A 27,944-nucleotide genomic window follows, 5' to 3' on the forward strand; every position below is an offset into this window, starting at 1 on the left:
AAGCACCGATAGTATTAACATAAATGCCGATATAGAAGGAAAACTGCATAGCTTCTTTTTATGTATTATTAGCTCCCGTATCGCATTGACCCATCTCTGCAAATTCACATGTTGCTTTGTTCAATGTGCGTGTTGGTCTAGGCCAGGGGTCGGCAGTTTGTCAAGTGAGAAGAGCCAAATTGTCAAGGAAACAGGATAACAAAGGTACTAGAGAGCTGCATATTATGTATTATACATATGTATATGGATATGAATTTATAGGGGGGAAAAGTTCAAGATTTTTTATTAAAAAAAAAATATTTAGAACGGCGTCCATACATCGATTTTGATGGCTCTACTATATCTGCCAAATAGCTACTTATTTATAATTGAATACAAATGATTGTAAGTTTTCATCCCTTATTCTGCTTCTAAGTTTATTTTTTATTTGGTTCATAGATGAGAATTTTTGTTCACATATGTATGTAGAGCCAAAGATTTTGAGAATACCAAAAGCTAGTTTTTTTTAACGCGTCATGTTTCAGGCAAACTTTTCCATGTATCAAATATTATTGTTTCTATTTTAGGCAGTTGTTTTATAGCTGTCCACTTGTGCTGAGAAATCAAATTGGATTTCTCTCTTTCGAGTTCTTCCAAGCGGCTGGTCAGATCTGTGAATTTGTTGCTCCAAAGTTCCTTGCTTTTTAAATCTATAAACTGCATCTGGAGTGAACCAGAATATGAATAGAGTAAAGAGTGGTAGAGAGTATGCCGTACGAGTCTAAGTTTGTTCGGCGGCTCTATCACATAAACTCATAAGTTATAAGGCTGGTTGAGATGAGGTGAAATTGGAGTTTATGTCTGAAGAACCACAAACGTCTATGCAAAGAGCCGCTAGGTCAAGGATCCAATAGGTTTAGCTTGAAAATGGTAATCCACCGTATACATAATCTCGGTAGTGTCGTTAATGTAACATATTAAAGATACTGAAATGAAATGTCAGTGAACACTTCAACATTAAAAACACATCAAATAGATAGTCAGTTTTCCTTCTATAATAACATGAAAAACATACCCTCCACCTGGTAATAAAAAAACCATGCGTCAAACCCTTGCAAAATAAATGCCTTACATCAAAAAATCCATACAGTACCCGAGTATTTGCCCTGACATTTGGAATAAAGATTTAAACTAAATTCAGATGCCACATTTGTATATAATTTTTTCTTTTTCTCTCACCAAATTATGTTAGTAAAACATTTCTCAAAAGTATTAAACAAATTAAAAATATGTTTTAATTGTACATTTATGTCATAATGACTAATTATTCGTTAAATATTGTATTCATTATACAGCTTATTGATTATACCAGGTGATATAACCCACAATCATTTTTGACATCCTATCATTCATCACAAACACAAAACAGTGAATAAATTACATTTATTTATATTTTTCATTAGGTTCACAATTCATACCAATTTTGCTATTAAATTGGCAAACGGTAAAATTAGATACTTAATTACAAATAAATTTAATTAGAAACCAAAAAAGTTTTGTACAGCAACATTGTTTTATAAATAAATACTAAATTTAATAAACCCCTTTCATTCGGAATAGAATAGAATATTATTTCAAAATGGTTTATTCATATTATTAATTATGTTTCGGAATAAATGGTTCCTGCTTATCATTTCAGTTAGACTTAGGACGGACAAAGTGAATAAATATACGTGTTTACTTATAAGTACTTGTAAGTTGTAAGCATTTATCAAACAGTTTTGACTATAACTAAAAGGAGTCATATTAACTTTGTATATTAATACATTTGACAGCAATTCCACAGCATTTTTTTGTGTGATTGAATTGGCAGCGATAGAAAAATGATATACATTATTATCCTGTATACATTTGGAACATATATGTATGACATACGGTTGTTTGCGATTCTTTGTGATCGTCCATCTAAAAAATACTAATGGTTCACCATCCACCCATTCTTAACAAATTCAAGTTTCGGAATTTTTCTCGACAATATCTGCACATTTCATAATTTTTGATTGTGTGGTTATAAAATTGTGTTGTAATACTAGTGGTTTTGGCACATGTGGACGGTAGAATAATGAAGTTCGCTACAAATGAATCTGCAATCCAAAATGACTTGCAATTAAGCAAATCATCAGCCATAGTAGCCTTTTTTCAACATCACTTTTAACATTTAAAAAATATTTTTCTGTACCGTGTTCGATCCTATTAAAATCATATGGGCCTCCACAGAGTGGATATATATATGTATTTTTTTATGAGAAATGGATATTAGCCACTTGCTCAGTCCATTAGATCTATACGGGTCAAAAACACACATTGAAAAACAACATGTGATTTTTTGCCACACCCAGGATTCGACCACGGGATCCGCAACATTATAAGCCGACGTGGCGACGGCTTGGCCATCGTCGGCGATGACATTTACTGTTTAAATATCAAGTAAAAGTAAATACTTATTTTTATTCACAAGAACTTAGTCACTTATAAAGAGTGTTAGAGATGGTTAGGTGGGTGTGCGGATTGAAGTGATAATAGTGGTACATACCCGAGCTGCACTTGGCCAAAGTTAGACTGATTGTTGTCGGTAATCAGGGCGCGGGTCATTGACTCCGTGGGGTTCATCCCACCCTCTTGCTAGCACGCACACAAACAACAAACAATATTACATCAAATCACCCGCTTACTGTCAATGTGTGCGGTGTGCCGTGTGCGAGCACTGTCAAACAACTCGACAGTCTCCACATCAACGCAATGAACGCAGGACAAAAAAGAAACAAAACATAAAACTGCCAACCCGGGTAACTTTTTCCTTCGGCCTAACTTTAACCAGCATAATTTTGTAAATAAAAATGATGCGTGCCAAAGTTAGACCGGTAGACAAATTTAACCAAATTGATGGAACTTAATTGAAACAACTTATTCTGAATTAAAAAATGTCTTGCAGAAATAAAGAAAAGCGCAGAGTCACCATTGTCACAAAAACTGATGATGTAATCAGCATAATTTTAATGAATTCGATTTTACATTTGTTTTTTTCTCCTTACGATGAACAAAAATGCAACTGTCTACATCTCAAAAGAAAATATATTATTATATCATAATAGTATCATACTTGTGTTATTGCATATTATAAAAATAAACAGGTTTTATGGGCATAAATAAATATTAATTGAAATGAATCAGAATCAAGTAACTTATACTTATAGACCAACTGTGAACTACCTTAGTGATTAATGGAAAGGCAACGGCAACATAAAGCAAAAAGGTGCATGCACAACTACTGATTAATTTCATTTACTGACAAACAATATTAATATAATGTTATATTAAATTTGATTGATTAAAAGCGGTTATTCATATTAATATCCATGAAAAAAAAGCACTGGTAGAAAAAATATATTTAAAAAGCATGGCATAGTTTCCTAATGAATAACTTCTCGGGACATCAGTTTACTAGCTCAAACTATTGTACTTACTTCACCGACATCTAATGAATAGATATCAATACACTCATTTTATTATTTTAGTTAAGGTTTCACCACCAAGCTTTTATCTAAAATTTATTTATACACACTCAGGCAGCACACAAAAACTATATTAATTTAAAAAAACCCCTAATCATGGATTTAAATTCATCAACAATAGAAGCTTCGAATGGATAGAGAGGACAGCATCGAATCTATATTTAGAATTTCATTTCGTTTTTGTTATAACATGAGACAACACAGTTAGAATTATCTAGATCTGGATAAGCAGTAGATCCCTTCGATTCATTGATTAAAACACAGGGACATGAGTATTCACGCCATTAAAAAAAATATGGAAGCAGAATTCAAATTACTATTTCTCGGTAAAAGATAAACAAATGATTTATTTATTTTCTTTTCCTAGAAGAAATCATTTGTGTTGCTGTGGATGGGAATTATTTCAAACTCTTCGCATAGTTAGTTAGTGATTGTAAAACACTTTAGGCGATGTACACAACTCTGCGGGACTGCCGTTTTTGAGTTTTCAAAAACAAACTGCAAACTTATTTGTTTTTTAATCGAAGGGGCGTGGCTTGCCTGAGTGGTGAACGATACTCTCCCGTGTCAGCGTCGCAGTACAATCGCTGCAAAAATAACCATACAACCAGTAAACAACCCTTCAGTCGCATTATTCACATCATTAAAATAGTCCATTACATAAACACCTAAAAAAACGATTAATCCTTCAACTCAACAACAAACAAATTTACTTTTAAAATCCGCCTCAATTCAAACTCAAAATAAGATTAGGTACATAAATTTATTGAAATGATGATAATTGATGATTATTGTGGAGTTCAAAGTATTTACAGTTAATTTGGATTATCTTTCATTACCATAGATAACTTAACAGATACGTCATAATAGTGATGAACTACTATGAGCCAAATTAAATACCGAAAGGTTTTGGCCTACATTTATCCACACCGATCATTTTACAAAACAATAAAAATTTATTCATTAATCGACATATTATTAAAAAATTCTAGCAGGGCCATAGAAAATTATCCTGTGAGCCGCGGATTGATCATAGCTGGGTTAGAGATATTCCTACAAATGAATTAATTAATCCACTTTTGAACAGCAACACTTTTAATAAAAATTTTCGGCCCCATTCACATATTACATAATTTTATTACAATCGGAAAAATGAGAACATTATTTGATGTATAAAATAAGGATTGTTAAATTAATTTGTATTACAATAGATTAATGAATCGAAAATGGACAGTGTTGACGATTTCGTAGGGGAGCTGTGGCGTGTAACTAATTGATAAGTTGCAAGACAAGAGTGCTCAGCTACTACTTCAATGAATGAGCCTGTGACGACTGAAACGTTGTCCACCGGTGTGCGAGTGGATTGTGAGAGTCGAATGGCATACCCCAGCTTGAGAGCCTGTCCGCCGGCCCGGAGGCCTTCTTCGCCGAGCAAAGTGACCTGCTCCTCCTCACGGGAAGGGTCTGCCATCTTCGGGAATAATGTCCAAGTTCATTTTACAAAATATACAATGCCGACTGTCTATTAATAGCATTAGCAGTCGTCAGGCATCTAAAAGTGATTAACGGTGATTCGTTTTCCAGTAACTCTTGAGTCATAAGGTAAAACTAGAAAATGAATCACTCTGAAAGGCGAAGTTCAAGATCTGGCTACAGTTTTCAGTGTATTATTTCATTAATATATGTAGCCGTTACAATGTATGATGATCGATATATATCTCAAATTATAAGTTAATATAAATAATACATTATGCGTAATATATTTGTATTTAAATAATAATAATATAAATATGACAACGATCAAAACCTTCACCGTCTGATGATGGGTAATAAATCAGAATCGGACAGTCCGACTGAACGTCTTTTAATAAAAATTATAAAATAATATATATTATTATACATTTGTTATTTTAATATTATGAAATATAATATTCACAGTTACATATTATTACACATATCTGAGATGTGAAATAGTTCATTGTCACAGATATTTGAGCAGTTTACATCGAGAGAGAGATAATTCAAATGTCACACTAAAATAATGCTTTCAACACATCAGTTTTGTGCGGCGAAATGGAGACCCCCGTAAAACCAATGTTAAAGTAACAAAAAGAGCATTAAATTTAAAAATCAATATTATTATGTAAACGTGTATATTGTAAATTAAATTTTATATGTAAGCTAATTACTAAAACTGAAAACTGTTTTTATTTAGATACAATGTTCAATTACAAGTGTAAAAATGGTATTTAATGGAGAGTATTGAAGCAAATCAAAAGCGTTTGAATGTAAATTGTGACAGTTCCAGTATTTCCATTGTGTTGTTTGCATAAAACTTAACAAAGGCGTAACAAATCATAATAGTTCGATGGCTTAGTCATGCTCTGTAGATTTTTGATATCCCTCTGATATATAAGCTATAACTTATAACAGCTGAGACCTAGAACCCACCACGACTGGCAGTTACACAACTATTAAAGGCTGTTTGCCTACTGTACAACAATTGTTATGTAGATTTAGTATGGCATATAATATTAGCATGGTGAATTCATATTAAGTTCTTATCTCAAATCGTTATAGCATAACCAATTTATTATTACTGAGGTGATGAACATTTTATAAACCCTTTTTTGCAGATGTGAGATGAGATAAGAAACTATTAATATTAGTAACTGATTCAGAATTCAGTAGGTAATCCTGCGAATAAAATACATATTATATTAGGTATGTGTCAAAAATAAGCATTTCTATTAGTGTTGCCATAGGGAATGTTTTATCAAAAATTAATTAAACATTGACACAAAGATCTAGATTAAAATTGTGTCACAAATCAAAAACTGAATGTTGACGAAAGCGGCTTCCATTTTTAAGCTTTTATGATTGATGGGAAAATCTTTCTCTAAATAACATACGCAATCTTTAAAAAGCTTGACGTAAATACTGCAATGTCAAAGAGATATGTCTCCAGGCGGAAAATTTAACTTTATCACAGAAAAACAAAAAGAATTCAATGTTATTTCTGCCTTTTTGAGTGTCAGCCAAATAGCAAACGGAACAAAGAATTATGCAATATTACACATCAGAACAGCCAAGTCTTTTGTAATATGTATTTTTTTTTTGTTCCCTGGCGTTCCCAATATTGTGTAAATTACACATTTATACACAAAAGACGCCTCCAGTATACTTTTTTCAAACGGCTCGCATGAGCGGGCCCGTTCAACTTACCTCATCGAAGAAGACTTGGGTCTTACGCAGAATATGTTTAAGTTCCGTCAGTTCCAGGAAGTTTCTCTTCAGAGCCTCTGCATTTTGATTCACTTCACGGAGCTCATTCTCAAGTTTTTCGAATGTCGCCTACAATAAAAGAGACACAATTATTTGCATATGAATGGTAAGCTTTTTTCTTGCATAAGAATGGAATATTCTAAATAAGGGCATCAAAATATATTTCAAATGACAGTTAAATACCATAATATATACATATTTTAGTCATTTTATATGAAATAACTAACAACAATGTTTTTACAACAGTTCACTACATCATTTTATTTTCGTAAATAGATAATCATCATGATCATCGTGATCAGCCGCTGTCTGATGGCATTTGTCCTTCCTCGGTTTCTTTTGTGGTCTTTCCACGTTATGCCCAACATGCATCTCTCCACGACACATTGCATCCTCGTATTTATTGGATTTATCTTACATTAAGAACGCATGTATCACATGCATACATGAGCGTTGATAGCACACATTGGTCGAACACTTTGCGCTTAAGACACAATGAGAGGTAGTGGCGAAGGGTGCCTCTTGAAGGAAGGTAGGCTGAGGTAGGTAACAGAAAAAACATTTTTTTTACCATATTCGATCCTAAGGAGATCATATTGGCCTCTAAGGCCTGGCGCGCATTACCGATTAAATAATCGGCCGTTCGCAGTCGGACGGTAGTTGGTTTGCTCGCACATGATCCAATTTATTATCGGCCGATATGTGTGAATGCGTACAGCCTGCTTCATATCGTGGGCAATGCGCGCACATCGAAGAAATGCGATAATTAATCGTTCATGCGTGCTAGGCCTTATAGTCTAAAGAGTACAGATTGTATTAACAGATATTTTTTACAAGAGAGGATGTTAGTCACTTGCTCAACTTATTAGGTCCATACTCTGGGTCCAAATACATATTGAAACATGTGAATTTGAAGATCCGGAATTCAAATCTAGAACCCGCAACATTATAAGCCGATGCGGTAACCGCTCAGCCATCGTGAGTATGGACAGCTATATTTACGGGAATTACATTTTAATTTTGTTTCATCTTCAATATTTTATGGTTACAATTTATTGAACATGAAATTTTATATTTTACTGTTTTATAAAAGATATTTCACTAAAAAAGACAAGATGCACTTAAAAAAATGGCTAGCTAAACGTTCTGTCAACTAAGCCATATATAGGCTTTTCTGTATGAACCTCACCCATTTCATATTGAAGCAGACAATGAGTCATGTCTTAAGGACAAACACCATCAAAGTATGTAAGAAAACACTTTGGCTTATAGCAAGCCCTTGTCGCATGTTTAGTAACACTATGACTATAATATCTATGTGTACGTGAATCCTATTAGAGACGGATTTACGGATGATACTAAAATAAATAGATGGTACTGCTGCTTAGTAAATAAATATATCTCTGATCACGGTTGAGATTTTTTTACCTATGAAATGTCTTTAGGTTATTTATTATATTTCTTAAGAAGGTAGGTTTTAAATAATCGCCTATTATGGAATCTTCGCCACTGATGGGAAGTTACTTTTGAAGATACTATTCAGGCGCCCGAATGCACCCCATGCCAGTTTGGTTCTTCGGGCAAATAGTTAATGAGAAAGGTAAATTCACATCTCCTAATAAATGGAGATTATAATATTAACAGACTCTCTATGGGAATGGTTATCACTATCAGTCATTCAATTAATTCATTGGGTCTCCGTTCTGGGTCAAACACATTTTGAAAAAACAATTCAATTTTGCTAGATGTGGTATTTGACAGAGACAGACACTCTGCCACTATTCTACCATGGGTACAAGGATCGATTATAAACAAATACATAGTCAGTGGATTACATTGCAATACACATACAGTGGAACCTAGATTATTCAGACTTGATTATCTATAAAACAAACAGAAAAAATCTGTTGGAAACCAGAAAAAGACCTCATGTATAATGACGGATGTAAGAAGTGTCTTACCTCAAGATCGATCATCTCTCGTGGCTGCGGCGCCTCAGGGCTCTCCCCGGTGTCAAGCATGGGGATGCCATCCTTGCGGATCTCCTTCTCCAAGTAACGCAGCTTGCGCTCCATTTCATCGCACCTGCGCACCTCATTTACGAACTTGCGTTGAAACGCATTCACATCAGGGTTAAGCTGAAACATTGATTTACATGTTTAACTTACTAATAATAAACAGTATTTTGGGATTTTAACTGCACAATACGGGACACTACCTTCATTCTTGTGAACATATGCCACCCTGTTTGGGTTCATATACATCTGCTTTAGGGCCAAGTCACACAACCCTGTACCTTGCAGCAAAATTGTCGCAAACTGTTACTTGTTGATTCCAACAGATTGCATTAATTTGCTTCAAATTGCAGCGTTGTGTGTCTTAGCCCTTGGTTGCAAAAAGTGGCGAATAAGGGTGGCCAAATTTGGGAAATGTGAATGTATCTTGTTCAGGTTCTAGGTCTTCTGATATACCAACAGAACTTTTTCTTTATAGATTTAGATGTAATTAAAATTATAGTACAACTACTAGTGCAGTTGACGAATGAACACTGCGCGAATCACTAATAAGTCACGAATAAAAGTCCAACAGTATACCCCTTAAAATCCTTCGTGTACCACAGTTTCGGCTTCATAATACTATTGATGGGCCTAAAGAAGTTGTCTGGCGGCCAAATTTAGAACTAAAATCATCATTATCAACAAAGAACTAATGTTTAATTGTCACTATATTAGATTTTATTTATATTTATAACGTTTTTCTTATCATTTACGTTTTTCTTAGCCGGTAGTTGTTTGTCCGGTACAGCTCTTGCAATCGATTTTTAACGAACTTCCCGACTAGCAAGACATTTGAAACTTTTAGAATATATCAGAACACGATGCCAATGCATTTTTTTAATACTTTTAGCCAACTTTAACTAGAATTTAATTCTTTTTCAGTTAATTCTGATTTCTATGAAAAGTTATTTCAATACCATTATTGGTTGTTAGGGGTCCTAAAAACTAAATTATTAATATATACGTGCGTTACTATGGAAATCAATATGAAATGACATTTCATTATTCAGTATTTCTATCAAGTACAAATTTTTTTGATCGTTTAAGCTAGTCAAGTCAAGTTTATATGATTAAGGTGATACATCAGTGAAACGGCAAATAATTTTCAACTATAGGCGCGACGAAATTTTGGAATCGCTCGCATTCAGTGAGAGAACGTCGAGTTGGAAACACGTCTCTTTGTTTCGTGATGGCGACGGGCCAATTAATTGTTAAATCGTGTAAAGATGACTAAAAACGTTACAACATTACAACATTAAGAAAACGTGTCAATGAATATCGGTGCTGCGTATAAGTCATACATTGATGGTATCGGGGGGAAGTTAGCGTCAGATCCTAAATCATTTTGGAATTACGTTAGAAGTACGCGCGACTCTTCTGCTCAATTATCATCTATGTCTCTGGAAGGGAATGTTTTGAGTGGCTCCCAGTCCATTGCTAACGGTTTCGCTCAATATTTTATGTCTGTATATTCTAAAGCTCCTTCGATATTGCCCACACCTCACCCGGATAGTATTTCATCTTCCTGGCCGGTACTAGGTATTGGTCTTCTGGATGAGACTGACATGGTGTATGCTTTCTCTCGACTATATCCAAAATCCTCAGTAGGTCCTGATGGTATCCCCCCTTGGATTTTAAAGGGCTGTCATAAGCTGTTAACTGACCCCCTACTATATTTATTTAATCTCAGCCTAAGTACTTCTGTCTTCCCAGATTGTTGGAGCCTAACCCGTATTCGTCCGGTGCACAAAAAAGGCTCGCGCTCTGAAATAATAAATTTTCGCCCGGTGGCTGTTCTATCTGCACCAGCTAAGTTATTTGAGTCTATTTTGCATAGGTATATTTATAAACATGTAGACGGTCAACTGACTGACGCTCAGCATGGATTTCGATCAGCTCGGTCAACAGTTACAAACCTTATGACGTATACTGAGTACATATCTCATTCGATGAACGTAAATTGTCAAGTGGACGCAATTTATACAGATATGTCAAAGGCTTTTGATCGGGTAGATCATGATATTCTCATTAACAAATTAAGTGCAGTAGGTGGATCTATAAATTTTATCAACTTTTTCAAATCTTACTTTTCGCATCGCTGTCAATATGTGGAGTATGCAAGGTGTAGATCCGACGTCTTTCAAACTTATTCAGGTGTTCCCCAAGGATTAAATCTTGGTCCAATTATGTTTCTTATATTCATCAATGACATTGTCAATGTTATAAATGGAATCCAGTTTTTACTCTTTGCAGATGATTTAAAATTATATGCGTCAATTCACAGTGAATTAGATTGTCACATATTACAAAATAATCTCAACTCAATTGAAATTTGGGCGAAAAAAAATAAACTCGAATTTAATACTGATAAATGTGTGTGTATTAGCTTTTCGAAATCAAGATCTCCAATTATTTTCAACTACAATATGTCAAATAGATTACTGAACCGTCAATCAGAAATTAAAGACCTTGGCATATTGTTTGACTCACGTTTATCATTTCGCTCGCACATCACTTCTACGGCATTGCGTGCGAGCAAGCTTCTAGGATTCGTCATGAGACAAGCCAAGTCATTCAAGAATCCAACTGTTTTACGTACACTCTATGTGTCGTTAGTACGGAGTATTCTTGAGTATGGCTCCATCATCTGGAGTCCTTATGAAGTTTCCTATAAGCTTGTTTTAGAGCGTGTTCAGAAAAAATTTCTTCGTCATCTCTATTTTAAAGTTTATAATTATTTTCCTTTTGACACCTTCTGAAACGAGTATTTTCCGACTAACTTTCTTCAAGGCATGCTCGCCTTTCATTCTCTTGAAGCTCGTAGGTCACTTCTGCTCTTAAAGCATTTTTCCCTGCTCTCACGTGGTATCATTTTCAATCCCGATATTCTAGAAAATTTAAATTTTTACACACCCGTCAATTACATGCGTGGTCGCAGCCATGACCTATTTTGGGTGAAAGCTGTTTCCTCATGTCAGGCTCACCAGGCACCAATAGCGAAGGCTGTGCGGTTGGTCAATGCACTCCCTAGAGATGTAGATATTTTTGGCGATCCATTATATATTCTGTTTTTTAAATTCTATTTTATTGTTTAATTTGTATTTTTTGAATCATTGTTGTTTTCTTAAATTTTATTTCTTTTGTATAAAACTATTTTTGCTTTCTTTTTTTCCTCCACTTTGTTTTTTCTGATTTTCTTAACTGATTACTTGTAATTTTTATTCTAAATGTCATGTTGTGAACGTCCTGAATTAATAATTTGTTATGTACTCAACGTGTCTTTTTCAAATAAATAAATAAATAAATAAATAAACATAAAATGGACGTATGTTAGATTTATATGACAAATTATATTTCGTTTGACAGGCGTCATTTGCACCCGCGACCCGCAATCCGCGCATCGCCTAGCCACGATCTTTTTAGACCGTGCCTCAAATGATGTACAGCCTTAAACAGAAAATTTAAAAACGTATATAAAAAGTTCTTTTTATCTTGTAATTATTATATATTTATTTTATCCACAATGCAATATTTCTTGTTGACACATTGTTGACAGCAACATGGAATGGTTGTTCAATTTAGCTTAGCATTGGATTGATAGCTCTGAATAACCTACAGCCTTTGGCTATAAGTAGTCATAATTTTATTTTGACTACTAATTAGTATGTACCTAGATATTGTAAGAACGTAAAACATGAGTGTCCACAATATTTACCAAGTGAGACAATGTAAGAAGTTTACATAAGATAAGGTGAGTATTAAAATTACTAGGGTCGCTACATATCTAATCTTAGGTAAGGTAGGTTAGGTAATTTGTTTGATTTATGCAATTACTCAATTATTGTGTAATTGAGATTAATGTTATCCCAGAATCTCCCTTTACGCAACAGATTTATATATGTGTATAAACTATATGACATGATAAACAGCCAAACACCCTCAACGGAATAAAATATTTTTAATGCAAAATACGTTTAAAAAACCTGTTGTCACCACAATATAAGCTATATCGATAACGAGTACCAAAATCTGTGTTTGAGTTTATGTAATGCACATTGCCATTACAAAAACAAATACATTTTTTATCAAAATCAATAAAAAATTTAATTGGATATTAATTACTTGATCAAAATGAGAGAAGACAAATTCTTCAGGGTTAACAATTGTTTGTTGTTGAAGTTGGGTCAGTTTATGATGCAGGTGTTCATGACTAGTTATTGTTCTACTTTCTTCTTTTGATCATGTCCGATCTTGATAGGATCATAATTATGGGCCTCCACAAGAAACAATATGTGTATTTGCCAGACTCGAGATACATAGGTACCTGGGACACACGAAATTATAAGGGGACACGTTAGCCACTCGGCCATTGTTCTACATCTGGTCCAAATATTTCCATCTTCAATTGTATATTTGGCCAAAAGTTTTTAAGCGTATACTACGTCATACTTATATTTTTATGGACAAAATTTTTTTTCGGTGTCAAAAATATATATCGAAAAAAATGCATTGGCATCGTGTTCTGATATATTCTAAAAGTTTCAAATGTCTAGCTAGTCGGGAAGTTAGTTAAAAATCGATTGCAAGATTTGTACCGGACAAATAAGAATACGAGCTAAGAAAAACGTAAAATATGGATAAAGATACAATACCTACTCTATATTGCTTTTGTGTTGAAGGTGTTTTGAGATCGAAAACCAATCAAAAACCTAACACAACTTAATACCTACTGAAAACAATCGGAAACCGAAGGCGACTTACTTATTTTTGGTTTACAGTAGGTTGTGTTGGGTTCTGTATTTTTGGACTCAAAAGACCCCGATCGTAGATATAGAGTAGGTATTTACTGTATTTTACCAAATTCAGCTATTATTGCAATATAATTCACTTACATTGCATAGATTGCTCTGACATGTAACGTTCTATTTGATTTCGACACTCAAAAATGCAAATATTGGACCTTACCACACTGTCATATGGTTAAATATAAATAATAATTCATTAATCATTAACTGCGCAAGGCGGCGTCCTTTATGGATTTGAATGTGGTAGCCCTACATTATAATCAGCTATGAATTAGATATTTCTACTGACGCAAAAAAAAGCAATTTGATCATGCTGTTCCAAGATTAAATGGGTTTTTTTGTTTCGTATTGAACATGTAACCTTCAACAGTCATGGTGTGTATCCAATTTAATTTAAATCTAACAAAAAACGTAGGTAAGATGGTACCTATTTTATGCGGAAAACTTTTTGTGAGCAAAAAACCCAAGCAATTACTACGAACTACTATGAACTAACGATAATAATATAATATGGTGAATGGTGGAGTAGAGGGGGAAAGTGAAATGTCAAAAGAGTGTGACGTAAAGATCAATTTAAAAAATATTTGTTATGAATAAGTAATAGGAGGCATTTAAATAAAAAGGTAACACTTACATCCCTGAATTGTACGAGTCCCAGTTCTCCTAACTCTGAAACGCATGCATAAGCAGCTTCGCTTTGCAAAAATAACTGACATAATGTCATTTCTTCGCTTCTAAAAAGCGAACCCATGGTGGTTTATTGAGGATAACTACAGATTGATAAATTCACTAGGGCGCTATGGCAGGCGCTCTCACCCCTTCTGCCAATGTATATTATCGATCGGTATGGCAATTACTGCCACGAAATCGTGTACTTGTCCGGAATCAGAAAACAATGAAACACTCAGCGCAAACGCAAACTCCAACACTCCGCTTCTCTTTCCCCACATCCCCGGGCAGGCAATTTGACGTAAAAATAGTTTTTGAATCTTGCCAGCTTACAAAATATTTTTTATCAAATATCGAGGTGAGAATATAATATTATATCAAAACCAAAATTTTAAGTGTTTTTTTTTTGCAATGGTAGTAGGCATTCTATTGAAATGGTTTTGAAAAAAATTAAAACAATGCTAACTAACGGCGCGAGTATGGTTCACTAGTTTTTTTTATTACATAGACAAAATTTGGATTCATAATTTTGTAAAAAAAATATAGGTACCCACCAAAGACATTGAACGGTGCTAGTGCGAGTCTAATCTCTTTAATTTGGTATGTAACCAATAAATAATATAATATTTTCTAGCCAATTAGCTTTCGATCAATTTGAATATTTTTGTAACCTGCAACACGTATAAATAATATCTGTACCTCAGAGGCAGACGGATGCAAGTGCCAAATACCCAATTGTTCATCAGAGCCAAAAAACAATTTTTATTTTAAACGAATATTCATAACTTCTAAGAAAATATACATATTATAATGATCATTATTTTTTTTATTCTAATTCAATTAAAGTACTTCTGGAATATGTAAGAAAGGAATAAATGTAATACAATTTTATAAGTATCTAAAAAAAATAAAATAAAAAACGTAGTGTGGATTTGCATCCTTCTGCATCTAAAGATATTTTGTTAATATGTAATTTGTATCTTATTTACCTAGCCAAAATAAAACAAATTATAAGTTTAAAAAATTTATAGGTATAAATATAACAAAGCAAAACACATTTTTTTTTTTAAATTTCATTATGTATTCATCATCATCACCAGCCTGAATTTATTCACTGCTGGATGAAGGCCTCGCTAATCTCCAAGTTGATTCCACTTCTCTCGTCCCTGTGCGTTGCGTTGCCAAGTTTTCGATCCAGATCTACCTTGAGGATGTTTTGTACCTCTTGGATACCACTGGATGAATAAATTTGTCCAACGATTGTTCTTTCTTCGACCTATGTGTCCAGCCCATTTCCATTTGAGGTTTTTAGCAAACACTATCACATCATTAATCCTTGTCTGTTCCCTTATCCACACATTCTTCTTTTTGTGCGTTTGCGTTATGCCCAGCATGCACCTTTCCATTCCACATTGTGCTACTCTAAGTTTCTGGATCTCTCTTTTACTTAGGGTCCATGTTTCACACGCATGTGATTACGGGAAGTACACACTGGTTGAACACTTTGAACTTTAGGCACAGTGGGAGGTAATTTTTGAAGAAATTATTCAGGCGGCCAAAAGCACTCCAGCCTAGCTTTACTCTGCGAACAATTTCATCAAATATACATCCATCTATAGACACTTGTTGTGCCAGATAGATGTAGTTTTTCACCTGTTCGAGCTGAATGCCATTGATGAGGATCTCTTTTTGGCCCGCAAAGCAGTTGAACATGACTTTCTTCTTTGACACATTTATTTTCAAGCCTACTTTGTTGCTTACTCCAGCGAGTTCCTGCATTCTGCTTTGGAGGTCTTCTGAGTCTTGCAAACTACTATTTATTGTCATCGGGAAAGCGCAGATGACTCACGTTTTCTCCATTTATGGGGGCCCGCGTCATTCCAGTCAAGTTCTCTAAATAAGTCTTCAAGTGTAGCTGTAAATAGTTTAGGTGAGATTGTATCACCTTGTCGGACTCCTTTGCTGATAGGAAATGCGCGATGGTTTATGGAGATGTTGTTGCGCTACTGTATATATTATTGAAAATATTTATATAGCGCCCGGGGATTCCTTGATTTCTGAGTGCATCGAGTATTGAAAATTTCTTTATGGAATCGAACCCTTTCTCATAGTCTATAAAACCCATGGATAGCGGCAGCTTGTATTCTTGTTACCGCTCTGATTTCTCTGATGACTTGTATATGGTCCATAGTGCTGTATCCTCCTCTAAAGCTCGTTCTCCTGGCTGGTTCTCGTCTAGTACATATTGCAGACGGTTTGAGAGAATTTTACCTTAGTGGATTATTGGATTTGCATCCTTCTGCTTCTAAGGTAGGTATGGCACTTGCATCTTTATTCTATGCATATCTAGGACTAGGATTTCCATCTCTCTGCCTCTAATAAATAAAGCCTTTAGCATGACGATTCTTAAAAAAAATCATTTTCCCCAAAAATGGAGTTGCATCCGTCTGCCTCTAAGGTACAGATATTATCTATGCCTACAACAGCTGGCATCACTTCGTCTGACAATGTCAGCTGTCAAGATAAAGTATATTAGTCTATGGTCAGTAGTAAAATAGTAGTTGTCAACAAAACTTATATACATTTAGTTCTTAGTTGTCAATGTCAGAATGAATACTGAAATGTGGTATGAAATACCGGATAGCGATACATATGGTTATTTTATAAAATATTGCACCAAAAAAGGTAGCCATACCTTCTACGTGTCTAATTTTAATGGAATATGGGACTTGAGATTATCAGATGACGAGCTGTCATCTCTAATACAGGTAAGGAAACTCATCAATATGACTCACGTACTTATACATAATGATGCTTCAAGACTTTCTCTCGCTTATATGGTCGACTAATTTTATATTCAAAGCATGGCTTAAGTGAAAACTCATAAATCAACTTTCTTTGACTTGTAATAATTAAGATATTTATTTACTCATGCTCCATGATAAGTCCTTTTTTTAACTTTCTGAGCTGCCAATTGAAAATTTTCGTAAAAAAAATTCATCTGCATTCCCTTTCAAATATTACTACAGTTTGTGAAACACTGCTCATGAAGACGTAAAAATCGTACAAGAGTCGACACATAGTTACCTGCACCTAGCGATATAAACTCTCATTGGCTACAAATAGCTCTATCTATAACAATAATTTAGCTTTAGATGATGCATCCTCCAAATACTTCTTCACCTTTATTTGTTGTGGATAACTTCCACTTCTTTACCTTTACGGTAGCTGTATTTCCTCTTATACCATGATCGGGTCACAATGCAACTTCCTTTATTAGGTACAAGTCGGTTATGGGGAAGCCAGACGGGAACCGCGCTAATTGTCATAGCCGATTTTGGGAAAATTCATGAATTTCAAGAATGAAAACCTAACCTAAACTAACCCAACCTAACAAATAATCCAGTACCTAGACTCCGATTTCTATAAGCAGCGTCACATTGACGATGGAGTTGACGGGGGGGCGGACGTAATGCAGTGTTAAGATGCTGAAGCGGGGGGAATTTAGTTCCACTAGTTCATAAAAGAACCACGATGATGTGTACACCAGCTTATAGAAATCGGTCTCTATATTGGCAATTTTCAAAATGTGCTTACCGCTGACTTCCCCATAACCGACTTGTACCCTTTATTATTGTCTGCACTCTATTGTCCTATAATTTTATTCATAATTATATTGGTTACAAGGCTATCGGTATATTTTTTATGGGTGAAATTTAAATACAAAGTTGATAGGTACAGATTGGAGGTACAGGTAGAGGTTAGAACGCTCACCTCATATTCCATAGGTCGCAGATTTGAATCGCATTCCTGAGTGGAATTCTCATAGTATTGTCTTTTTCAATCAATATATAAGTTTAGATTGATATTGGTCCGATTCATCGAGAGAATGGCTAAAAACTAATAATAATAATTGTAGAAATACTTCCACATTATGGATGTGATGAAATTTTATTTAAGTACCTTTTTGTGTTTCAGAAACAAAATCCATTGCTTGTAGGCGACCGAGACACATCATTAATCAAATTCGCAATGAATCTGTTTTTTAAAGGCCTATCAGATAAAAAGATTAATGCGAATATTTCTTTTCATGAGCAAAATACTTTAATATTGGAGACAAAAGTTCGTGAAGCGCAATATCCTTTGAAATTCTGCTTGGATCTTATGTCATCATCATCAAAAACCGTAAGTTTTATTCTTGTTAAAATTCTTTCTTCATCAGCAGAAAAACGACTAAGTACTACAAAGTTTTTTTATTCACCATAACCGCTCTTTTTGGAGTTTGTGAACTCATATGCCAGGTCGTGGAGGAACGTTTTCTTATTTGGACAAACTTTTTTATTTGGATTGGGTATTAGCCATAGGGTAGTTTTATGATGGAAGAGAAAAGTGGCCAACATCATAATTAGCCATTCCTTGGATCAAAATATACATGCTAATTTTTGAGAAATCAACTATGCCAAAAATCTACTTTAAAATATTAGGCTACAAACACTCATCTCTGAAATTTCAATGTTACGTTAAGCTATTTTTGCCTATTTATAAAGAGTCTTTCAGATAAACTTTTCTTAGTAACAAAATTGTACTTTTATATTGGAAATGTGAATAATTTCTGTGAAGGGAAAAAGGAAATAGGTCTTAATTTTTTTTTTAAATGAGTTGAAGTAAGTTTATATGCATAGATGACAAGAAGATTGAATCGAATCACTTTTGAAATACTAAATAACACATAATTAAATAAAAACATAATTGTTGCAAATTTGTCCAAATCTTGATCTTTCTTTGGCTCTCCTGAAAAGTAATGATTTTAGAAATATCACCATTTACCTTTCGCACGCAGAATTATTGATAGAAAGCCATTCTCTTTCATATATTTATATTTCCCTGTTTTAATCTTTCAGTTATTTGACCAAGTAATTCTCCCACTCATGACGAATTTGAAAGAACTGCAAGCAAGCGAAAAACATTTAAAGGAGCTAATTCAAAAAAAGGATTTGGAAATATTTGAATACAAAGCTGAAGGAGCACTATTATCATTAAGTAAGACTTAATTTATTGCTAAGCCAAATAAAATTAATGTGGTGATTTAAATAATTCAATCCAAGTCACATAAACGGTACTTAGGGGCTATACTAAGAGCTCTCACAGACGGGATTCCGGTGTCGAGCCACTGAAGAATCCAGCCACTCTACACTGCAGTGGCTATGGCAGCCACTGAATTCATATCGCACCATCACAACTAAACCGCCACAAGTGCAAAATTATATGATTTGAGTTAATTATTACGTTCAATCGCTTCACCGCGGAACATTTAATTACTATTTAAATACCACGTTTAAATAACATGCTAATTATATATAATGGCCACCAAATGAGGATACAACAGCTGTGCTGTCAGCGCTGTAAGGATTAATAGTCTATCATTCATAGTAGGGGAAATGTGTTCAAAATGGCACAGTGGGGAAAAATAAACTTTTGCTCTACTGGCGAAATGGTGCAGTCTAACATGATGCAACTAGCTCAGGAACAATGCATGACCCTTCTTATTATATATTGAGTTTACTCAAAACAGCCGTACAAGAAGATACAGTGGAAAGATTTGTGTACCAAACGAATATTTTTGCAGCTTGTCGACAAAAGGTAATATTACATGTAGTATTTTATATTATTAAATCTATATATATATATATAGATTTAATATAAACCAGCTTAAGTAGCCGTTATTAGTGTTCATGTACGATGTAAATTTATCATAATTACTGAAGTGTAAACTGCATGTTTTTTTAACGAATTTGCCAAATTCATTTGATTGTGATAAAATGGCATTCATTATGGTAGGCTAAAACGGCATATTATGTGATTTATGATTTTATTGTTTCTGAAAGATTATGTTCCGAAATTACCTACGTAAAACTCTGTAAGAGACATGGGATACAATGAAAATAAATCAGGCAGTTTTAGCTGTGAAAATGAATGGAAGAACTTAAAGAAGGCATTTTTTAAATATAAATAAAACAATAAAAACGGAGATAAACATCTTGGAAGATTTATGACTACTTTTCCAGTGGAAATTGAATGTCAAAATATGAAATTTTTATTTGATAATATATTTTTGTTTCTATTTTTGACAAATATTTATGTCGTTTGCCATTTTGTACAACCGGAGGGGTGAAATGATTTTTAACTACACGTTTTTACTTCTTTTTTTTAAGGTAGTTTTACTTTATTCATGCTCCGTTTTTATAATAAATTATACGTTTTGATATTCATTTTTTCATTAAACTAAACACTATGCCATTTTGTACACCCTTCTCCTACATGTACCGAAAATTTCATATCTATAAGTCAAAAGATCGTTCAATTTCTAAATATATTTCGAAAACACAGTACAAAAATGTGAAAGGTAAAACCAATTTTGCGTTAGGCGGTTTAATTTAAATGGTGCGGTTTCATTAGGTCGTCTAATTAATAATAATATAATAATAATCACATGTTGGTCGACGAATACAATACTATTATTATTATTACGTATTATTATTATGACGGTGAATCTAGCCGCAATAAAAATGTTCTTTGGTCGATGCAGTAATAACAAACCATTTATTTTATACAATGCGTATAGAATACGTTGTTTAATAATTATATGATATCTAATAGCTTTTTCGCAGGTACCTATAACTAATATAGATACATACAAATACCAACTAATATATACCTAAAGTAATACTATAACTAACTAAAATATACTTACTAAACGTTAATTTATTTAGATTTAGAATATTTTATATCTACTTATCCGAAATGCCACACTATACCACTTACCGTGATTAAATTAGTTATAAGACCTTAAGTAGATAAAATGCAGGCTAACGTTCATTTCTAAAAGAACACACGCCCGTTCTATTCAATCATGTATTTAGGTATTACAGGAGCGAAGGGTGAAGGTAGGCTGTTAAGATCCGCCATAATTAGTGCACATTAAACTTTTTTAGTCATACGTATTTGTTTTTATTGAACAATTTACAGATATTATTGGTTAGATTTTTAAAATCAATTAAACCCTGCCTAAACCAAACCATACTAATTTTGGTATATTTTGGGCGTTACGACAAAATTGTGCATACCTTTTCATTCATACTTATTTGTTTTCGTTGGATTAAGAATAAATATCATTACACATTTTGTTGGTTGTTTTTTTTTAATTCATTAAGCCTTGTCTAAACCAAACTATAAAAGATTAAAAAAAAAATATTCTATCTTTAAAATATTCAAAGTTATGTATGGTTTAATTGCATAATTTTAGATATTTTATAGATAGGTATTTTTTTACTATTATCTATTATGGCTTGGTTTCGCAGGGTTTAATTGAATTAAAAAAACGAAACAACAGCTTCTGTAAATTGTGGTGTTATTTCAATGAAAAAAATACTAATACCTGATAAAGTTTAGTGTGCACTATATATAGTGGATCTTAACAGCCTACCTCCACCCTTCGCTACTGAGGTATTATTATTTGATTTAAATATATATAACGTGGAAAGACACATGATTCATGACATGCAACGGCAGGTACCTTCCTACATATTTCATTCAAAAAACACTTTTAGAAAATAAAAGGTTTTTATTTTTTTTACTTTTTCCACATTTTATTTCATAATTTTGATATACAAGCGCTTTTATCCTAGCATAAATTTTCAATTGAATGACAGTAAAAAATATAGGTACATATTATTGAATAAAAAAAATTATAGAGAACTTCTGTTTCGATTGTTTACTTAAATTAATACTAACTTGTTGGTGATATTTGTACTTATTTATATACATTATGAGATTGCCTAATTTTATCATAGAAAAATTTGCTGTGTTTAAAATTCACCTACCGTATGTTAAAAAAAAAGGTTCCCTATCAATGACAAATTTTGTATTGTACATTGTAGTTCTGTTATGAATGCTCGATAAATACAAACTTCATTATTCCCATCCTAACCAAATAATAAAAAAATATATTTCCTATCTATAAAATATCCAAAGTTGTGTACCTATAATTTAATCGCATAATTTTAGAGTATTTTTTACTATTAGCTATGGTTTTCGCAGGTTTCATCAAATTTAAAAAAACTTAGTACACCATCTGCAAATTGTAGTTTTTTTTAATGAAAACAGAATAATATTAAATACGATTTAATAACAATAAACAATAATTTAAAATTTATTCTGCTCATTATGCTCTGCCTAATCAAATAATAAAAAATATTATCATATCAATAAAATAACCAAAGTTATGTACCTACCTATAATTTAATCACATAATTTTAGATATTTTAGATGCCTATTAATATTAATTATGCGTCAATGATAAATTAAAATTTACAAAATAAATAGCGCCGAGGAGTTCAATGAAAAGACAATAGGTAATTAGACCTGGCTTCAGCAATAAAAATAATTACACGACAAAGTATGGCAAATACATTGAGAGAAAAACTTGTTAGTATTTATTTCTTTACATACCTACTTAAGTAGGTATTTTGAAGATGCTCGACCAAACTGATCTATTTGATTATAAACTATTGTCAATAATGAATTTCATCAAATCGATCGTAAGAAATTTTCTCACCAACACCACCATCTGTAAATTGTCTTTTTTATTGAAAACAGAATAATATTAATTTTTTTTTTCAGAATCTGGATCAGTATGAAACACTGTTTTCATTTATGCATTTTATTTTGAAGAAATTTCTATTTAGCTAAAAAACATGCCTATTAATATTAATTATGTTTCAATGATAAATTCAATTTCAATAATAATAATAGCACACGTGTCGCTGCATCAAAGCAGTCTTTGTGTTAATTATTATTATTATTACGATGGCCGGAGTTTCGACCGTTTGCAAATAATAATGAGTTCGAGCGGCTTGACATTGTGGCGGGCAAAGGAAAAGTGTGCGATTCTAGTAAACACGAGTATCTTCCGTCTGAACGCTCCCATTTAGTTATGTGTAAATGCGGAATCTCCGCCACACAGGTGGCTTAAAAAAAGTGCGATACGGGTGTCTTCCGTCTGAACGCTCCCATTTAGTTATGTGTAAATGCGGAATCGAGCCACGCCGGTGGCTCGACACCGGAATCCCGTCTGAAAGAGGGCTAAGTTGTGCCATACTTTAGACTGCGGTAGCCCTATTTTAGCAGCTACTAATGCTAGAATAGGCTCAGGCAGAGCAGTACTATTCCAATTACGTAATAGAATAACATTGTTTCATTATATTTCTGATTCCATTGTGTCACGGATATATTCTATGGATAAAACAAACTGTTAACATGACGTTTTTATTTGATAGCATGTTTCACCTTTCATGAGAACTCGTGTATACTTTGTCTTAAGTTTCATTTGTGCAATGCTCTCTCATTGAAGTTTGCATGCATGCTGTCAGTTTGACATTGTATGAAACTTAACCTATTATATAGCATAAAAAAAACCAGGTTGAAACTTTCTTGAGGCGTCCGCAAAAACGTGGCCAAAATATTTTCAATAATTAATTACAATGGCAATGTACCCATCTCAATACCACGTGACGAGTCATAGCTGACACCCCCACGATGAAGTTGTGTGACTTGGAATATGCCGACGATGCTGTACTATTCATCAACTCAATCAATGACATTAAAGAGACAATCGACAGGCTACATAATAATTCGTCTTGCGTTGGTTTGAAAATCAACACGAAGAAAACCAAGGGCACCTGTCCCGATTTAGATTTTCCCCTAATAGAAGACTAGCAGACCATTGAGAGTATTAATGCTTTAAATACTCAATGCTCAGATGCACATCACGGGAGATGGCACTTTGCGAAAAGGGCTCAATATTCAAATAGGAATGGCTGGAGCAAATTAAACTCAATGCGGAATGTTTGGGACTCACGACTGTACTCAGCTAAAATCAAATGCCGCCTGTTATATGCTGTGTCCATATGCTCTAACTGAGGAGAAGATATGTCCGCGAAGACGTGTCGGCCAGAATGTAGAAGCTAGATTTTCAGTTAGTCTGTCCACAAGTCGGCATGTGTTCCACTGTGGTCATTAATATTATTTAGATACTACTACTGTTACCTGTCACGCCCCAGCGCTGGGGCATAGGGCAAGCACAAGTTCACGCCACTTCCCTCAGTCCAATGCCAACTCTCGCGCCTCCCGCCATGTCAGACCTGCAGTGCGTAGGTCAGTTTTGTAGCACCACTGCAGGGTGAGGGAGGGCCGGCCACGGCGACCGAACCCTTGAGGCTGCGCCACAAGGGTACGAAGTGTTGTACTCTCTGGCGACATTTGGTACACATGTCCCAACCATGTGAAGCGTCTCTTCATGATTACCTCAATCACCGAGGGCTGTCGTATCTGCTCACGTGCTCAACCCTAAGATTCGGCGGAGACATCGATTCTCAAAGCTCAAAAACTGAAATCTTTGAAGCTTTGTAAGATGCCACGTCTCACAGCCATACAGGAGCACAGACAGCACACACACATTGAACAAACGACATATGGTCGTTAGATATAATATGGATAAAATTTCCTTTTTTTTAGTTGTGATGAGCGAAACTCATTTTTAATTGCGAAAAAATTAATATTACGATTTGTAGTAGATGTGGTAGGCAGTCAGAATTGTGAAAAAAATTTTGTTATGCTGAATTTAGAAATAACAAGGTTTGAATTACCGAGATAATACTATTTATTATAGTAAGTATTTATTTACAAAAATACTCAACTTTGTATTTTCAAAATAATTGCAGAGCATTTAGAGACGAAAACATTCGATGTGGAAGAGCACAATCAACAATTCAAATCAGCCAACGAAATATTTCATGACTCAAGCAGTATAACATCTGTACTAAATGCTAACAAACAACCGGATGAAACACGTAAAGAAATGTAAGACAATCTATTTTATTTATTTTATAATCAATAGGCGAGGCTGTCTGGACAACATTGATCATTGAAGTCAATGGGGAATCTCTGGAACTCACGACTATACTCGGTTAAAACCAAATACCACCTGTTCGACGTTTGTATTCTGACAGTGCTGCTTTACGGTAGCGAGTCATGGTACGTTATGAAGGCTCAGAGTGACCGTCATAGCCCCCATAAGGGGTGGCTGACAGGGCTCTAGCCTAGGGGCCCGGCGCGGTGGATCGACCAGGCAAGTGAGAAAAACACACCACAAATTTGCTCGAATAGTAAATCGCCTGCGGCGCTATTTTCCTCAAGGAATATTTACATTTTTAAATACATGGCTGTGCGATGCAATTTGATGTGATATGATGACTGATATAAGAATTAAATGACAATTCAAGTGTACAATTTTATATTATAATAAATTATTTTAAGTGTGTTTCCTGACTTACAAAATGGCTATTTACCCAATATGGCGAAGGGTTGCATGTTACTTGATTACCACAAAAGGAGGTCACAATCAGTATTTTTATCAGTTTTCACAAATACATGTAGTGTTTATTGGTCTTTTTCCAATCTAAACGATGATTTGATGCATCAGGTAGAGTTGTTGCTATAATAGCATGAAGCTCGATAGTTTGGACAGAAAATATGACATAGTTTTTCAAGGTTAAGTTGTTCCACTATAGTCTGGACATCACAAATATTTAGAACTTGAATCTGGATAATTTTTTTTCTGACCATGTTCGATGCTAATAAGATCATATGGGGGGCCTCCACAAAGTGGAGGTTTGTATTAACAGATTTTTTTTGTTTTTACAAGAAATGGATGTCAGCCACTTGCTCAACGATTTACTATAAACTATGAAAACTATAAATTATACCTTGAGATAGAATAAAACTACGGTAATGACATGACTTTATCTATGGACATGACAAGCCAGACATTTATTCCACTGCGTCGGTCAAATAAAAAATAAGCTTTTATTTTATTGTGTAAGATTAAATAATGAATAATAAATAATACTTATTACATTCTTGTTTTATGATAGTCGTTGTTTTGTGTTTTAGGTCAAATGATGTTCAACCTAAATTAAAATTAGAATCAATCACCGCTGCAATAAAACGTGAATCCGACATTGAATCATCTTCAAGTGTACCAATTAAAAGGGAAATAAACGAATCAAACACTGTTTCTGAATTCAGCAACAGTCATACAGTTAAGGAGGAACCTGCTCCCGCAAAAATGAAAAGAAAAGCACCAAAGAGACCTTTAAATTTTTAATTAGGAACTTTACTAACATAATGCATAAAGTGAGACATAATCATAAGCCAGGCCATACTGAGCGGAATTGCGGAACAGGAAATTTTGGCATGATTAGTGATTACATTGATAGCTTAATTGGTAAATGCATACCGTCCAGATTGTGCTACAGGTCCATTTGGGAAAAATATTTTCCTTTTTTAATTTCAAATAGGTATATTGCTGAGGTGATGGTGTGAAATTATGTACCACATTACAGCAGAACGGAGCATCTAATGTTGCAAAGCTGCCGCATCTCATTCATTGAGTGGAAGAATCTTATGAGTGGTGTCCAACCGCTCCCCAATTACTGACATGATTTCTACATTTCTGACGTTTACTACATAACACATATTAAATTTGTTCTTTTCATACAGACATTTTTTTGTATTGATTCTACAATAAATTCGTATTTTCAATACATAATTTTATCTTTTCTTTACTTAAGAATACATTTCATTATTACTTATGGGACATAATATGATGTGTTTTCAGTTTTTATTAAAAAGAGAATAGAATGAAACCAAATTGCATGTTTGTGTAATATCAGTTGGTCCTCGTAGAAAGAATTTGAAATCTCTAGAAGTCAATATTAACCCAATGCTTAAGGGCCCTTTTAATTAATTTTGTAATTAACGTGTTAATTTGCATTTGAAAAGTAATTAGCAAAAACACAATTTTGTGCGGCCCGTAAACATTGGGTTAGTACAATTGTATATTTTTAAAAACTATAAGGTGAGACATGGATCTCTTACCTTCTGTTAAAACTCATTTAATGCTGGCCATTAGATGTAATTAACATGCTATTTAACACATTGATCGCCAACTAGTTTTACATAAAATAGTTAAAAAATGATTATTTGTTTCTAAGGTATTTATTATTTGATAGGTTATGAAAAAATATAATGTTTTTTTTTCATTTTGATGATTTTTTACGTAAATATTGGTTTTTATGAAGTGCCGGTCACATGTGTCCGTCGCGGCGCCAACAAGTTAATTTATTATATTGCGCCGGGCCGGCCATTTCGCCGGTCACCTGTCCATATGTGTTGACGAGAGCATGGTGCCATTTTGGGGTCGAATTATATTTAGATTTAGATAGTATAATAAACAGAAAAGGCACAAATACGGAATAAAAGTTTTCAAACTGGGTAGTATAATACCTGGTTACACATAAACTGGAAATATACGTGTATACATACATTATAATCATTTTTATTATTTACATAAATTTTATAACTTACATTTTTAAAATCTATTTAATTTTTATTTTTATATTTATATCAATAAAAACACATTTACAATTTAAAAGGAGAACTTTTTTTTTCATTATGTA

At 33.7% G+C, this 27,944-nt stretch overlaps 2 protein-coding genes across 5 annotated transcripts in view; one reads left to right on the forward strand and one right to left on the reverse strand.

The window, feature by feature from the left end:
• Vha100-1 (V-type ATPase subunit a family protein Vha100-1) overlaps positions 1-14,630 on the reverse strand; it is a 36,890-nt gene extending 22,260 nt beyond the window's left edge. For 2 of the 4 annotated variants that reach the window (XM_085954120.1, XM_085954145.1), the window contains exons 1-4: positions 14,333-14,630; positions 8,798-8,974; positions 6,777-6,905; positions 2,573-2,661 (exon numbers count right to left, since the gene is read on the reverse strand). In XM_085954120.1, the coding sequence (XP_085810246.1) occupies positions 2,573-2,661; positions 6,777-6,905; positions 8,798-8,974; positions 14,333-14,449 (512 nt within the window). In that variant the 5' untranslated portion in view covers positions 14,450-14,630. Of the gene's footprint in view, positions 1-2,572; positions 2,662-4,091; positions 4,139-4,936; positions 5,023-6,776; positions 6,906-8,797; positions 8,975-14,332 lie in introns of all 4 variants that reach the window. The other 2 variants (XM_085954135.1, XM_085954128.1) reach the window with 2 other exon arrangements.
• Positions 14,631-16,912: 2,282 nt separating this feature from the next.
• Positions 16,913-27,810, forward strand: LOC147079205 (non-homologous end-joining factor 1-like). The gene is made up of 5 exons (XM_085954215.1): positions 16,913-17,135; positions 18,346-18,552; positions 19,269-19,407; positions 25,146-25,284; positions 26,377-27,810. Exons 1-5 carry the CDS (start codon positions 16,977-16,979, stop codon positions 26,588-26,590), a joined length of 858 nt encoding a protein of 285 aa, XP_085810341.1. The 5' UTR covers positions 16,913-16,976; the 3' UTR covers positions 26,591-27,810.
• Positions 27,811-27,944: the final 134 nt, after the last annotated feature.

This window comes from Rhyacophila brunnea, unplaced genomic scaffold (assembly GCF_057557595.1).
Source record: "Rhyacophila brunnea isolate RB1 unplaced genomic scaffold, BYU_Rbru_1.0 scaffold_10, whole genome shotgun sequence".
Taxonomy (NCBI): domain Eukaryota; kingdom Metazoa; phylum Arthropoda; class Insecta; order Trichoptera; family Rhyacophilidae; genus Rhyacophila; species Rhyacophila brunnea.